The following is a 15,096-nucleotide window of genomic DNA, read 5'->3' as shown; positions in this document are numbered from 1 at the left end:
GAATTTTCTCTCTTAGGACTCCTTTATCTGCAGGTCACACACTTGTACACATTAGAGATTTCACTTTCATCCAGTTTAAAATATATTTCTTGCATCTTTTTTATTTGACCTGTAGGCTATTTAGTAGTATGTTATTTAGCTTCCAAATGCTTTGGGGTTTCAGGTATTTGTCATTTTGATTTCTAATTTTGGACCACTTGGTCAGAAAATAATTTCTTAATTTTTTTTAGCTTAAAATACCTATGTCATAGCTTATTTTTCTGATGCTGATGGAGGATTCTATAAATGTCAGTTAGGTCATGCTGGCTAAAGTCTAGATCATTAAATGATTTTCTGTGTGATTACACACCACTGAGAAAAGTCTGTTGAAGTCTCTGGCTATAACTGTGGATCTTTCTCTTTGTGATTACACTTCTATTCTTGATAAGTTTATTTCTATTTTTATGATAATACACTGTTTTTAGGCACCCACGTGTTCATGACTATTGTGTCTACCAGCTATTATACCACTTCATCCCTACAAAATAGCTCCTTCCCCCAGAAACATTTTCTTGCTCTGAAATTTATCTTTTTTATTAATGTAGCCCATAACCTATTTCTATTTGATTACTAGTGGTACTTTTGTTATTTTCTAAATATTGTTTGTGTCCTCCTAGTTAAACAGGTTTCTTGTAGGCAGTATATATTTGGATCTTGCTTTTTGTCTAATCTAACAATCTCTGCCTTTTATTTTGGTGTATTTTGAACCTTTTTATTTATTATATTGGAGTTAATTGGAGTTTTCTGACTTTCTCACCTGGTTTCTTTTTATAATCCATTTTATGGGCTTTATTTGGATTAAGGATATCTTGTGAATTGGTTTATTTCTATTCTAGTTAGTTACATGTAACTACATTATCTTAATTGCTGCGTTAAGTTTTATATGATACATTTGAACATAACACAGTTTACTTTTCATGATTTTGTGCATAATAGAAAAAATCTTTAAGTTTATTAATGTTTCTCCCCTTAAGACTTTAATTCATTTATTCTCATTCACTTTACTTTTATATTATTTTCATCCTTGTCTTAGAGTATCATTCAAAGAGATTTAGATAAGATAGTTTCAACTTCTAGTAGTTTGTTCCTTTAGTTAATGAAAATCTAAAATTTCACATTATGGCTTTGTTTTCTTGAAGATTTTCCTACAACATTTCTTGAAATACAGATCTGATGGTACAGAATGTTTGCACATCTGAAAAAATCTTTACTGAACTTTCTTTTGAAAGGTATTTTTGGTGGTAAGAAAAAGTAAAATGACAGTTTTTCTTTCTCTGTTTATTTGTCTCAGATTTCCATTGTTTCTGATGAGAAATATATTACAGGTAAATAAATTGTTCTTTCCTCTGGTTTCTAATTTAACATTTTTTCTTTATCTCTAATGATAATTTAATTAGAACGTGTCTTTATTGTGCTTCTTTTATCTTTTTTGTACTTTATTCAACTTTTTAAGTCTATAAGTTTGTAAGTCTATAAGTTATAACATTTATTCCTTGTTAGTTGTTCAGTATTTCTTACTTCTCTGTTTAATCATTGATAATTACTATTGCCGCAGTCTCATGGAGCATTAATTTTTCACTAATTGCTGTTAATTCCCACCTAAGTGTTTTTCATTTCAGATAGTGTTTTGTCCTCTACAAGTTCAGTATGAGTTCATGGATTTCTCTTGCCACTCTTCCTTTCTTTTTCTTCCCACCTTCCCTTCTTCTTTCTCTCTTTCTTTTCTTTATTTATGTAACCCAAGTGTGACATCAAACTCATGACCCTCTCCTGCCTCAGCATTCTGAGTAATGGAGCATTATGGGTCTTTTAAAAATTTGCTGACTCTACTTACCAGGTTGACACTTTCCTTTTAAGTTTTTAAGTAAGCAAATATAGTTGTAATAATTGTCTTTAATGTCACTCTCTACTAGTTAACAGATCTGTTGTACTTTTTATAAGTTTTGGTTGGTTTTTATCCTCATAGTGGGTTGTATTTTACTTTCTTTTCATGACTAATTTTTTTTTCTTGTTTGTTTCTCCTCGAGACAGGATCTGTGTAACCCAGTCTGGTTTTGACCTCAAAAATCCTCTTCCATAAACTTCCCAAGGCCTAAGATGACAGATGTGCACCACTGCACCTGACTGCATTTTAATTTTTACTAGGTGCCAGACATTCTTGAATTTACCTTGTTGAATACTGGAATGTTTTTATTCTTAGAAGTAGGCTTCAAGTTTGTTCTGGTGAACAGCTAAAGTATTTGGAACTAGTTTCCCCTATTCCCTTGTCTTTTAGCATCTTAAATGACAAATAGCATAATCTGAGGAGACTTTTTCTTCCTAATAAGACAAAACAATTCTGCATGACTTGTGAGTAATGAGATCTTAAATTCTGGCTTACAGGTCTTTGGACACCCACTATAGCCTTTGCTAGCTCTTTGAATCTTTCTTTGTAACAGCCATTGGAGGGAGGGGGAACATGCCTCTTCTAAATGCTTCATTTATAAACCTCCTCCTTCCTGTCTTCCTGACTTCACCTGTAATCCTTTTCCCCACCATTAATGACCAGCTTCTTCAAAAGTCAGATAATTAGAGCAAGATTTTAGTAACAGGAAAAGATGGCGAGCTGTACTTACAGTTCTGACACATTGCAATGTAGAGGACATAATTCATGCTTGATAATGCTCGTTGTGTGATTAAGGGATCTTCATGGGCACACAAGAGAGAGAGCTCTGCTGCCAGGACACCTAAACACGGAGCGTCGATACTTGGCTAATTGAAAATCAAAGAAGAAAATGCATTAGATTTGAATAATCAACATTAAAAGTTTGTATTGGATCCTCTTAAGTAGGAGGGTACCACTTAGCAGCGGTTTTCAACCTGTGGGTCATGACCCTTTGGGGGAGGATGGCCACTTCACAGGATTTATTTAAGACCGTCAGAAAACAGATATATGTACATTACAATTCATAACAGTAGCAAAATTACTTATGAAGTAGCAACAAAAATGAAATTATAGTTGGGGGTCACCACAGCACAAGGAACTGTATTTAAGGGTCACAGCATTAGGAAGGTTGAGAACCACTGACTTAGAGTCTCTGTACACAGCTTTCTGTGCTGTGAAATGAAAGTAAACAAATGCTATATTTGTAACAGGTGCTATAGGGAAAAATGATCATGTATGTGTGCGGGGGTTCCTAGGGAGCTGCTTGAGATAATAGTAACTCAACATTAGTTTATATTTCCTAATCCAGGTAGCAGTTGGTAGGTAACAAATGCCTTAAGGAGGAGTGAAACACCAGTGGGTAGAGACCTGTGGGCATCTCTTGTCAGTGCTCAGCTCAGTTCTGAAGTTTTGAAGAATTTCAAACTATTGTCAAGCTCTAATTTTCCCATGTGAAATGCTTTAAATGGCTCTATGAGTGCAATGTGAAGTTATTTTCCTCCTAGAGTTTGTTGACTCTTACCAGAGAAATTAATCTAGAAAGACCCCACAAAAACAAAGCCCTCAGACCATGCGCTTCCCACATCCAAGCTACTGCCAAGGTTTATGCTTCTCTCCCTATGCTTTGGCACATTAGCTAATTGGATATTTAGATTTTTGTCTTGGGTAATTTATCTGGCTGGATTAAATGCAATTACAGAGGCGTGAATGGAGATGAGATGGAAGGGGTATGTTTTTGTGAAGATATGCATACCATGTATCAGGTTTGTGGGAGACAGTTCTTTTAAAGATAAACTGCTTCATCAGTCTATGGTTTTGCGCACTAGTGGCATGGCTGCCAAGCTGTTCCTTGTTAGTAAGATGAGTGATTACTATCCTAGACAGATGTTTTTGGTGTTTGGTGTTGCAGGTTTTGGTGGGAGAAGTTAAGCTCCAGTTGCACCCTCTAGAAAGTTGCCAGGGCCTGTTTTATTTCTTCCTACCCTTTCTGTGCCATTTCTCTGTCTGTCCTCCCCAAGGCCCTATGAAGTTACCCAAGGCCATGATTGAATTGAGATGCTGAGGGTGCTGGCCTGAGTGAGAGAGGGGAAGATGAGATGGATCGATCTCTTTCTTCTGTAGATGTCCTTGGTCTTTCACCCACACCCCTCTGGGACAGTATCCCACAACCTTCCACTTTAGGAGTCCTACAACCCAGAATCTGGAAGTGGGTAACAGGACCCATCTAGTTCTAGGGAAATATGTTCTCATCCCCTGCGTGTCCTGCTCTTTGGTTCAGCCTACCAAGTTTCTTGATTCTATCGACTGGCAAGATCTTAAGGACCACTCCCGTGTTATGAGCCTAAGGAGAGTCCATGGTGAATATTTCTTTCTATGTTCGACCTGATAAAGCAATACTTCATAGCTTAGGTCACCAAAGCTGGGGACTGACTGCTTATAGGGGAGGTCCTAAGGGTATATGCCTTACAGTCTTGCCTTTCATGCTCTCTGATTATTCCTTCTCATGACCATGTGGATGTAACTTCTGAGTACTTGTATTTGCAATGAAAGTCATTGATAATTTCTCTCTGTTTGCTGGATAGGATCTGTTTAGGCCCATAGATTTAACATGGTAGGTGTGGCTGTCTAGATTGCTAGCAGGGCATGAGTCATGATAGGCTACCAGAAGAGGAAGGCAGGCTGTTAAACTGCACAGAGTTCTTTCAGATGGGTGTCAATCACAGCTATGGCTTTTCAAGCATCAGGTTTCTTGAGAACTCTAACAGGATATGCTTCACTTTTGTGGAAAATCTACCCAAAGAAGAAAAGATCTGAGGAAAAGAAGCCTTGTTACTAACGTTAAGGACTCCCGATCAGATTCCTACCCTGTCCCTTTTTATTGAAGATGCTTACAGATCCTATCTTTCTTCAGTTCCTTGTCTTAGAAACAATGATGGATTTAGGAGCTAGATGTCAAAGGCAACGACTTCTAAGCATTTTAGCTGCTTTATCTGGAAGTCACACCTGTATCTAATAATCGGCTTCCCTTTATTTCCATCACCAGGTGGATAGGGTTTATCTCTTTATTCCTGATACAATAAATCCCACTTTAACTCACATTTTCTGTGCTACAACAACTCTCTTGGTAGAGTCATTCCTTTCTTTCTTTTTACATTTTTTGTGTGTATGTGTCACAGAGCATTGTGGAGGATAGAAATTAACTTGTAGGAGTTGGTTCTCTCTTTCTACCATGTGGGCGCTGGGAATGGAACTCAGCTCATTAAGCTTGAAGGCAAGCATATTTCACCCACTGAGCCGTCTCTACTGCTCATGCTTTTATTTCCCGCTACATGTGACAGAGATAATGTGTCAACCACCTATTTTATGACAAATAGTTTGGAGGGCTATCATTTCTCCTAAACTTCCCTCTGCTACTTTTAATATCCTTCTATTAACTACACTCTTTCAGTCTTTTATCATGGCAAAATATATATGTAAGACTTGCCATTTTAATAATTGTCAAGTATATAATTTAGTGTTTCTGGCTGGTATGATGCTTTGGCTGAGTGATATGTCACTGTATGGCCATGTCACATCTAGTTTGTCCATTCATCAATACTGTAGCACAGAATATGTAGTTACACATAATCAGAGAACAGAAAAATAGTGTTTGTGCCAGATACTGAGGGAGACGTATTAGACCTGTTGGAAGCTCAGCTTTTAATTTATTAACAGTAGTTTGGATTATGTTGTTATATGTATGTAACTATACATATACATGAATATTTGTAAATATATAGTTGTTTTATATGTAACTATATAATATAAATATAGATATAGATATGCTTTATATATAAATTTTACCAAGCTAATCATTTGTCTAAGACATTATTTTTTAAAGAAAGTTGGCTTACTGAAGTTTGTGCCCTCATGACCAAAATAAGCAGCTGGTGGCTAGCAGTGCTCTGAAAAATGCTGATGTGCCGCCACCTGGTGGCCTTTAGTAACCACTGCAGACCATTGCAGTACTAGGTTATCCGTTGCGAACTTCCCTAATCTGTTGAAACTAACAATTTGTGGCTTTGGATTCACACCTGAATGTGCGTGGTTACATTTTTAACATCTGAAGTGTCCTGCGAGCAAAGGAGCATGTCCTATGGTACAGTAAGGGAAAGAGAGAAGGGAGTGGTCACATAAGACACAGCTCCCAAATATCTGACGTACTTCCTGGGTATGGCTTAATGGAGTGTATCAGTATATTCAGAGAGAAGCATGTGAATAGACAGCAGATAAACAGTTGTCAGCAAATAATTTCTGGGTGGATTACACGTGTTAGGAGCACAGAAAATATATGAGAGGTGAGCTGCTTTTAATCCTAAGCCTCATTCAAATAATTAAATGAACAATTAGTTGAGTATATATAAATGTTTTATATATAAAGACCAACAAAGGACCAATTCAGTGAGCTTGACATCAGACCCCATGTGACTTCAATCAGCCTCTAGGCTGAGAGCTGAACTGGAACCCTGAGAGAGACTTACGAGCCAGAGGCATTTAGTTATTGTATGTAGACCTTTGACCACTTGAAAATTAGAGAATAAATTAGAAAAGGAAATATTGACAAAAGCATCCACAAGAGGGGAATGTTCACAGTGTGAGGTTTCTGAGAAGGTGGGCAATGATGTGTTCAAAGCAGAAAGCTTCAGCCAAGCTTGACAATTAGGACATCTCCTCAATTCCCATCTGGAATTTAACAATCCTGACTAATAACATCTCAGTATTTGCGAAGCTGTGAGAAAATGGGCACTCTAAGAATACAAACTATGTTAAAATGAACCTTAGCCACTCACACCTTTCTCCTACCGGAAAGTAACATGTGTCAATCGTAATGTACCAAAACCATGAGACACTTATTGCATTTAGAAGTATGAAATAAAGTTACATGGATTGAAACAACAATGGGACAGTGTTTGAAAGACTGAGGAAGAACAACATGTAAACAGAGTGAAATTGTAGTAAAGAAAAAAGAGGTGATGCACACATGGCTTGACAGGACACACATCACACTGACAGGGACAGAGTGCAATGAAGAGGAGAGTAAGCGAAGGCGTAGACTTTAGTGTGGTGAGCAGTAGAAGAACTCAAGGATTAGCTGTTGGGAACACAAACATCCTTGCACTTGCAGATAGCACTATTAAAGTCAGGAATGTTAAAAACACAGAGTTGTCTTTTCAAGAAAAATGTGTATAACCTGTTTTTCTATCCAGAAGGCTGGGAATAGAGGGGGCTAATAGCCTGGTGATTTGCACTCTCTGCATGGCTGGGTAACAAAAAGCTCCCATGAGCAGGCCCCAGAGGTGGCAAATGGTCTAGTTGACTTTTGCATTATCTGTATGGCCAGGGGCTACCCCTAGCGCCTACAACCAGTGCACTCTACACTATCTGTATGATCAAGACCACACCAGATCCTTAAGGAAACACATGTAGACAAGCTCTAGAACCCATCTTCTTGGAAGAATGGGCATGTAGTTTGAAAAGAGTTTTGATATAATTATGCCTGCTTGTGCACAGGGGATTGCATTACAGGAGGATACTGTTTCTTTTCTTCTTTTTTTTTTTTTTTCAAATCCTACTGTACTTAAATATGTTCACAGTAACTGCTTGGGGTTGGACTCTAGAAAATCTGAACCAACACCAACTAAGTAGTGTTGAACTGGATTTCCTGCTTGCCGCACATAGATTGTTACTCTATGGGCCACGGCATTTGTCAAGGCCCCCAACAATTAGTTGTATGCATTTAAATAAAAAGGTTTAAAGATACTCTAGAAAACAGGAAGGATGACATATGTGACATTACACATAGCACTGGGTCAACAGAGATTGAGTCTAGATAGCAAAAATCAGGGGGTTTAACATGTTCATAGGATATGTATAAATGTAGGATGTAGTTTAGTCAATCATTGGAAAAAACACTGCTCTAATTGAGTCACAGTCATGTAGGCTGTTGACACTTTCTAGATAGCCCTGTCTCCCTGCCCATTGGTACCAAGCCAGCATCAGTGATTTCAAGACCTAAGATCTGGCAAACAGTCCTCTAGAAATCCAATCTTGAGTCATTGACTTACGTATTTCTTGGCTCTCTTGGATGCAAACATTAGTACTCTGGTGATGACCAGCATTGCTCGTTCTTTAAGGTACTGATTATTCTGATTCATCCACATGGTCATTTCCTGTTGGAAATGTAACAGCTGTATTAGGACCACAATATTTTCATTTATGAAAGACTCGTATTTGTAGTTTCCAACTTTGTCTATGGATTAATCCATATGTGATCACATTTTCTCTACAACAAAAACCTAACCCTCCAACTACTGTGAAACTTCCACTATTATCCTAACACATTTGTGTTTTATTAAATTTATTCATATAATATTCACTATAATCCAAGTTTTCAGGTATCATTAAATGTTTGTATGAGACTATGATGGTATGCCAACTTTTAAGTTCACTGTGCTTTAAAAAGCATAGTATTTGTATTTCACCCTTAAGAGAGTACTGAAATTGTATCTGATCCAGAAAGATCATCTTCTCAGAATTATTCTGCTTCCTGATTTAGATATTCTGGAGGCAGCATCTTATGTTCTGTGTGCCCACAGAACTACTACCATGAGGGCACCACTAAGATTTATGGCTCATACCTTCCAGAGATGTGGATGGAGCCACACCTAGACCTGCCTCAGTCACATCCAGGACAGTAGAGGTATGGTTTGCTGGTATTTGCAGAGCAGAATGTCCAAGTGGTGCACATCAGTTAATGCTGTGGTCCTAGCGGTACCTCTCCAGAAACTATGCCATTGAGGAGCTAGCTTGCCTCAAAGATCTCTGAAAAGCCTTCAGGATCCTTTTCCTGTTGTTCAGATGGACAGAACCTGGCTTTCTCCTGTGTAGATCGATCTCTGGAGTAAGTAGACACTTGACCAGTTCATTAGTATTCTCTCTCACATATGTCCAGGGTGAGAGTTAGATATTTGCGTTCTACAACACTTTTATTTAAAACTTTAATATTTAAATCCTGGTTTCATTCTCTCCTTTCACGATACCCGACAGAAAGGAGCCATGTAGCGAAGTGCACACTTTGCTACTTAGAAACATTATCTTCTGGATAGCCTAGTTCCAAAAGGGAAATGAGAGATGAGATGCAGTTGCTGACATCTTAACTTCTCCTTCCAGAAGAGGTTTTTACAGTTCAGCCTTCCCCAAAGTTTGTTGGGCCTAAAATGGCCGGGACACAAGGCCTAGTGGAACTTCCTGAGCCTGGCTAGAGTTTTTGGACCTGTCTTTGACCTATCTCTTCTGCATGGGAGTGACTCAGCAAAGCTGCCTCTGCCCAGCTACTGCTAATATTATTGGTGAAATATTATTGGCCCTTACACCTCACTCCATCCTGAGGTCCCCACCCACTTCCTCAACCCTATATAAGTACTTGCCTGATGTAATAAAGAGAGATCCTGCTTTGACAAGTCTCCCTACTCAGTGTGGTTCTCTCAGGTAACTGGGAGGTGGGGGGGGAAGTAGTCTGGGATGTAGACACTCTGCATCCCGCCCTTCCCCAGCCCTACGTGCAAGAGGACCCAGCAAAAGTTCACACTTCTTCCAAGTCTTCATAGCTGTGTGACAAGATTATCTTTTATTCAAGTCTCTAGCATCTTCCTCTCTGAGACTTCATTCATATGGCTTTTTCTTTCTTTTTCTTTTTCTTTTTTTTTTTTTTTTTGCATCTTTCTACCAGTGTCCTGACTGGGATCATTTAAGTAGTCCATAAGAAAATTCAGGCTTTCACTATAGCTTGTCTTCTGGCTCTCACAACAATGGCTCTAAATTCCATTCACAGCAGTGGAAGGTTTTTCTAGTTCATATGGTAAACATGAAGATAAGCTGTGCATGGACATATGTGCTGGTTAGTTTTAGATGTCAACTTGACATAACCTTAAGTCACCTGGGAAGAGAAACTCCATTGAGAAACTTCTTAAATCAGGTTGGTCTTGAGATGTGTCTGAGGACCTGTCCTGACAACTGTTGAGTGATACAGGAAGATCCAACCCACTGTGGTGGCACTATTCTCTGGGCATGTGGTCCTGGACTATATAAATGAAGAAAGCTACCTGAGCATAAGCAACCTAGCAAACAGGCACCCAGGGTGTATCATTTCTCTTTGCTCTTGACTGTGAATATGGTGTACTGTCTGAATTCCCACAATTGTGACTTCTCTGCAATTATGGATTATAAACCCCTTCCTTTCTTAAGATGTCTTTTTTTGGCAAGGTGTTTACTCACAGCTACAGAAATCAAACTATGGCAGAGTCCTTAGATCCAGCACTGGTGGAACAGAGTGCAAACAGGCATCATGACAGAGTTAGCATTGTTGTGTAGACTCGAAGGGAGCTCAGTTCTTTACTACTCCCCAACTCCCATGTTTCCACAGAAGACATGACTTCTCAGTAGCCACTAACACCATTTCCTACATTTTAATCCTTTAATAACTCAAATGAAGGAAATGGTTAACTCTGTGAGTAATTTCACACCACTGAAAGTTTAGGAAAAAATCCCAGCCTCCCAGTACTAGATGGAGAGACAAATATGGCCAATTAGAAATAAACAGAATGTGCTGAACTGTTTACACTGTAACTAAACTATGTGTTTTGCTTTTACCTTTAAGATCTGTATCTTATAGAAGTCTTTAGACACTAAAATAAGAAGATTATCTTCGTATATGTTGAAAATATTTTCATATAAATTCTGAAATACAAAACAGAAATGTGCAATCAGCCAGCTTGTCTTTTTTTCCTTTCTTTCTTTCTTTCTTTCTTTCTTTCTTTCTTTCTTTCTTTCTTTTTTGGTTTTTTGAGACAGGGTTTCCCTGTGGCTTTGGAGGCTGACCTGGAACTAGCTCTTGTAGACCAGGCTGGTCTCGAACTCACAGAGATCTGCCTGCCTCTGCCTCCTGAGTGCTGGGATTAAAGGCATGAGCCACCACCGCCCGGTGAAGCCAGCTAGTCTTAAACAAAATTTTACCAAATGTGTATAGCTTTGCATTTAAGAGTCCCAGTTTCCCCTATAAACTTAAGATGAGAAAGGAGGAGGGGGGCAGCTCTGCTGTTGAGACCTCACTCATTAGACTCTTCTATCACTCCTTAGCATCCTCTATCACTCCTTAGCATCTTCTATCACTCACTAGCATCTTCTATCACTCATAGCATCTTCTATTATTCACCAACATCTTCTATCACTAAGCATCTTCTCTCAGTTGCAGCTCCAGCTTAAGGCTCCATGCACCATGTAGCCATATGGACAAGACAGAGACCACAAATGTTGTTGATGTTTGGAATCGTGGTAGCTGCATTTTTCTGTGTCTGCTCCCTTCTCCCTTTCAGAACTTCCCAACAAGCTCCTTTGTCTTGCTAAACCAAACTCAAGCTATCTTCACTCACTTGTACCTATAAACCTTGTAAATCTGTTAAATCTTTATAGTCATGAGGATTTCAGGGAAATGGGTTAATGAGAGCAAATACTATCAAATAAAAACATAGGCAGGATATTCTAACCACAGAGGTGCACCAGATAGTTTGCTGTGGTGTATGCCAAGGCCTTGTTATCAGGAAAGGAAGAAGGAGCCTACCTTCAGGTCCTCAGTGTCTTCAGGGTTCTTCCCCATTGATTTCACTATGTTAAGATTTGGCAAGGAAAATATCGTTTGGAAAGATAACTCTATTATCTTCAACTGTGTCTCAAATTGCATCAAAGGATCAACAAAACTGACAAAAAAGGAGATATAATTACTAAATCTGTGAGATTTCAAATGCAACCCAACTTGATTAGGGTTTTTTTAGCAAAAAGTACTAAGTGTGAGGTACAATTTGGGGCTTTATATAACACACCAGTTTTGATATTCTCTTAACAATGATGCTTCAAATATGAAAGAGTGATGTTCTTTGAAAATATGGTTCACAGTTATTTAGAAATCAGAATATATTTCACTAGAAATAAAGTTATAGACTGATTACATGTCCAGCCAAAACCACAAATGTATACTTCAGATAACTGGGCATTATTACTAACAAATTTTCATAGCCAGTGGTACTCTGTTTTACATATGTAAATATCTCTAGTATTGTATGCATCTTCAAATTGATTGCAAAAGAAAACTGCCCCACAATCTTCCAGAAAGTATCTGATCATCAATGCAATCCAGAAACTCAGGAGAGAGCCTAAAAGGGAAACAATGCTTGCTGAAGTGGGGTGAAGGAATTGAGAGTAATCAAGTTCTTATGATTATTTTTTAAATCTATAACACTTGCAAGATATTTAGTTAGTGAAATCAGGGATCATTATAGCTTACATACCTAGAGTTCAAGGCCAAGATAATGCATTGATCTCTTATCAGGCCTGAGTATGCATCCATTAGGATTTCAGCTTTAAACTCCTAAGGATCACAGGAAAAAAAACAAAACCCAAAGAATCAACAATTATAGAACAGTGATATTCATGACACCATATTCATTTCTCCATTTCACAGAGAATAAAGGAAACAAATCAGATTGTAAATGGGAGAGTTCATGGGATTAAAACTAGAAGTTCTGTGACTCAGCCACAGTATTGGTGGCTTTTTATAGCCAGCCATTATGATTTTGTAACATTTCAGACTAAATTTGCTTGGAATGTTGTTTACCAGGTGTGTGTGTTTGTATACCACTGAAAAGTTGAGTGCAATCTATTCAATATAGTGTCAATCTATGGAAATTTAGCTGGGTAATTGAAGTCAAGTCTTACCGAGGAACATATAAATTCAGCCTAGAGAATAAGGATCGAGGCCATTCGGTAAGCAGCTATCTAACATAACCATGTAACCATGAAACACAGTAATTAAAGAGATCTCAATAAGAATGCATAATGCTTCCCTTCTAAACTGGAAAAGTAAAGCCCAATTAGCCAAAGCAACCCAAAGAAAAGGGAGTGGAGGTATCAACACTTTTTAAAGTGATGAGAGAGCAGGCCTGAAAACAACCTCCCAAAAATCAATGAAATGGAACTGAGATTTCAGGAATAGTTTTACCTTAGGTATGGGTACCAAGAACATTAAATGGCAAAAGAATGGTCACAATATGTATTGAGGTATATGATGCTGGACCCTTGTCTTGTGCCATATGCAAAAATTAAGAGGCTAATCTACTAAAAATTTAAATCTAATATGACAACTTCAGAACTCCAGGAAAAAGTCCCCTGAAATTGGCCTTGACATTGAATTTTTGGTTGGGCATGAAAGCATAAGCAACAAAAGTGAAAGTAAACCAAATTTTAATTAAACTCAAAAGTTTCTTCAGAGAACAGGAACATTCAAAACACAGTAAAGATAATACGTGGAGTGGGCAGGAAGAATGGCAAGGTGTGCATCTAACAAACCATGGACTTCTGAAACACCTTGAGAACTTAATAAAGACAAATGGACTCTTAGCAAAGGATGACTGAGGAGCCCTCTTTCCTCTCCTGTCCAGCCAAGCCTATATTGCCACATTACTCTTGGCTTTCAGGCCAAGGAAATGCTTGATCCCTATTTCTGATATAGTATAATGACATCTCTAATGGGATCCAGTTCCTCTAATGTACAGGCAAATGCATACAACTGATTAATTGCTACCTTGGGAGAAAAAAACCTTGTCTCTATTTGCTTCGTGCTATTCCCGAGTCTCTGGGGTTGAGTCTTGTGAGATCTGTGCCAGCATATCCCACTGGGTAGGGCTGCTTGCCTGGGCGTTAAATTAGGAACTTCCTGATTGGGGTCTGAACTAAGAAAATGGCATTCCCCTTCAGGCAAAGCATTCTGCCTCAGACACAGCCATTAAACTCTCCCTAGTTAGGGGTTGGAGAGATAGCTCAGCAGTTAAGAGCACTTACTGCTCTTCCAGAGGACCAGGGTTCAATTCCCATCATCTATATGGCAGTTCACAACTGTCTTTAACTCCAGTTCCAGGTGATCTGATACCCATGGCAAAACACCAATGCACATAAAATAAAGGTAAACTAAAATTTTTAAAAAAGAAAAACACTCTTTCAAGTTCACTAGAACTGGATGGCTCAGAGAAGTAATTCTCCTTTTTTCTTTTTCGTACAATACCAAATATGATTTTGTTTAACTTTTAGGGGATGATTATTGGTGATCTGTATTGTTAGCATGTAACATATTGCTGGAAGAAAATAACATCTGCACGTTAGACAACCTTCACTATAATACAAAGCTTTATGGTTTCTTGTCTTTCTTGAAATCGAACATGTTTGTACTATTCACTCTGCCATTGAGACAAAAATTCACTGTTCCTGTCCCCTTACATTGACTATCCTAACAATCTGTCTTTGACTGATTATGATCATTCAGGGCTTTACTCAATTATTAGGTTCCAATTGGCCCTGTGCTCTTGGAAATCAGAAATATCCAGAATGTCTTCCCACGGTGCATTAAGAGGCTAAAAATATTGATTCTGAGTATTGAGCTACATTTCTGGATATTTGTCATCAAGCCTAGTCACCAACACTTTGTAAAAGTCTTCCAGGCAATTCTGAAGTGGAACATTCTTCCCTACTAGATGGATGTGTGTTCCAATTTCAAACTTTTACCTATCACTTTTGGTTTTTAATGGTGTCATGGATGACTCCAATGAAACAATATCTTCCAGACAAAACAGGACTGATATACATATGAACTCACAGAGATTGTGGCAGCATGCACAAAACCTGGACTGATTCAAGCTTGATGGGGGTCCCAGCATATTGTATGAAAAAGTTTAAATAAGCAATACCACCATCATTAATTCTAAATCCTTCTTATTTAAAATCTTTAACATCATATTTTTTTTCATTCAATGCCCTATCTCTAGGGCAGGCAACTCTTTTGTTTTTAGTGACAACAGCCTTGGTGCTAGACTACTAAATCTATTACCAGACTTGGAGTTTTTAGGCTGGCTCTTTCACTTAATAATTATGCCACCACAGGCAAGTCACCTCTTGCCAATTTTTGCTTCTTTTCAAAGTGGGGATAACAGTAGCAGTCCCCTAAAGGGCTGTTATGAGGAGTGAATGGTAGTTCATTTTAAGCACTCAGACAT

General features: G+C 38.2%; 1 protein-coding gene across 1 annotated transcript in view; it reads right to left on the bottom strand.

Annotated features, from left to right (window-relative positions):
- Mroh9 (maestro heat like repeat family member 9) overlaps positions 1-15,096 on the bottom strand; it is a 72,652-nt gene that overhangs the window by 41,085 nt on the left and 16,471 nt on the right. Inside the window, exons 3-7 of the mRNA XM_035445817.1 lie at positions 12,343-12,422; positions 11,619-11,754; positions 10,652-10,738; positions 8,068-8,172; positions 2,655-2,790 (exon numbers count right to left, since the gene is read on the bottom strand). Of these exons, the coding sequence (XP_035301708.1) occupies positions 2,655-2,790; positions 8,068-8,172; positions 10,652-10,738; positions 11,619-11,754; positions 12,343-12,422 (544 nt within the window). The remainder of the gene's footprint in view (positions 1-2,654; positions 2,791-8,067; positions 8,173-10,651; positions 10,739-11,618; positions 11,755-12,342; positions 12,423-15,096) is intronic.

The sequence above is a fragment of the Cricetulus griseus genome, chromosome 5 (assembly GCF_003668045.3).
Source record: "Cricetulus griseus strain 17A/GY chromosome 5, alternate assembly CriGri-PICRH-1.0, whole genome shotgun sequence".
Lineage (NCBI taxonomy): Eukaryota > Metazoa > Chordata > Mammalia > Rodentia > Cricetidae > Cricetulus > Cricetulus griseus.
This window is presented reverse-complemented; position numbering and strand designations above follow the sequence as displayed.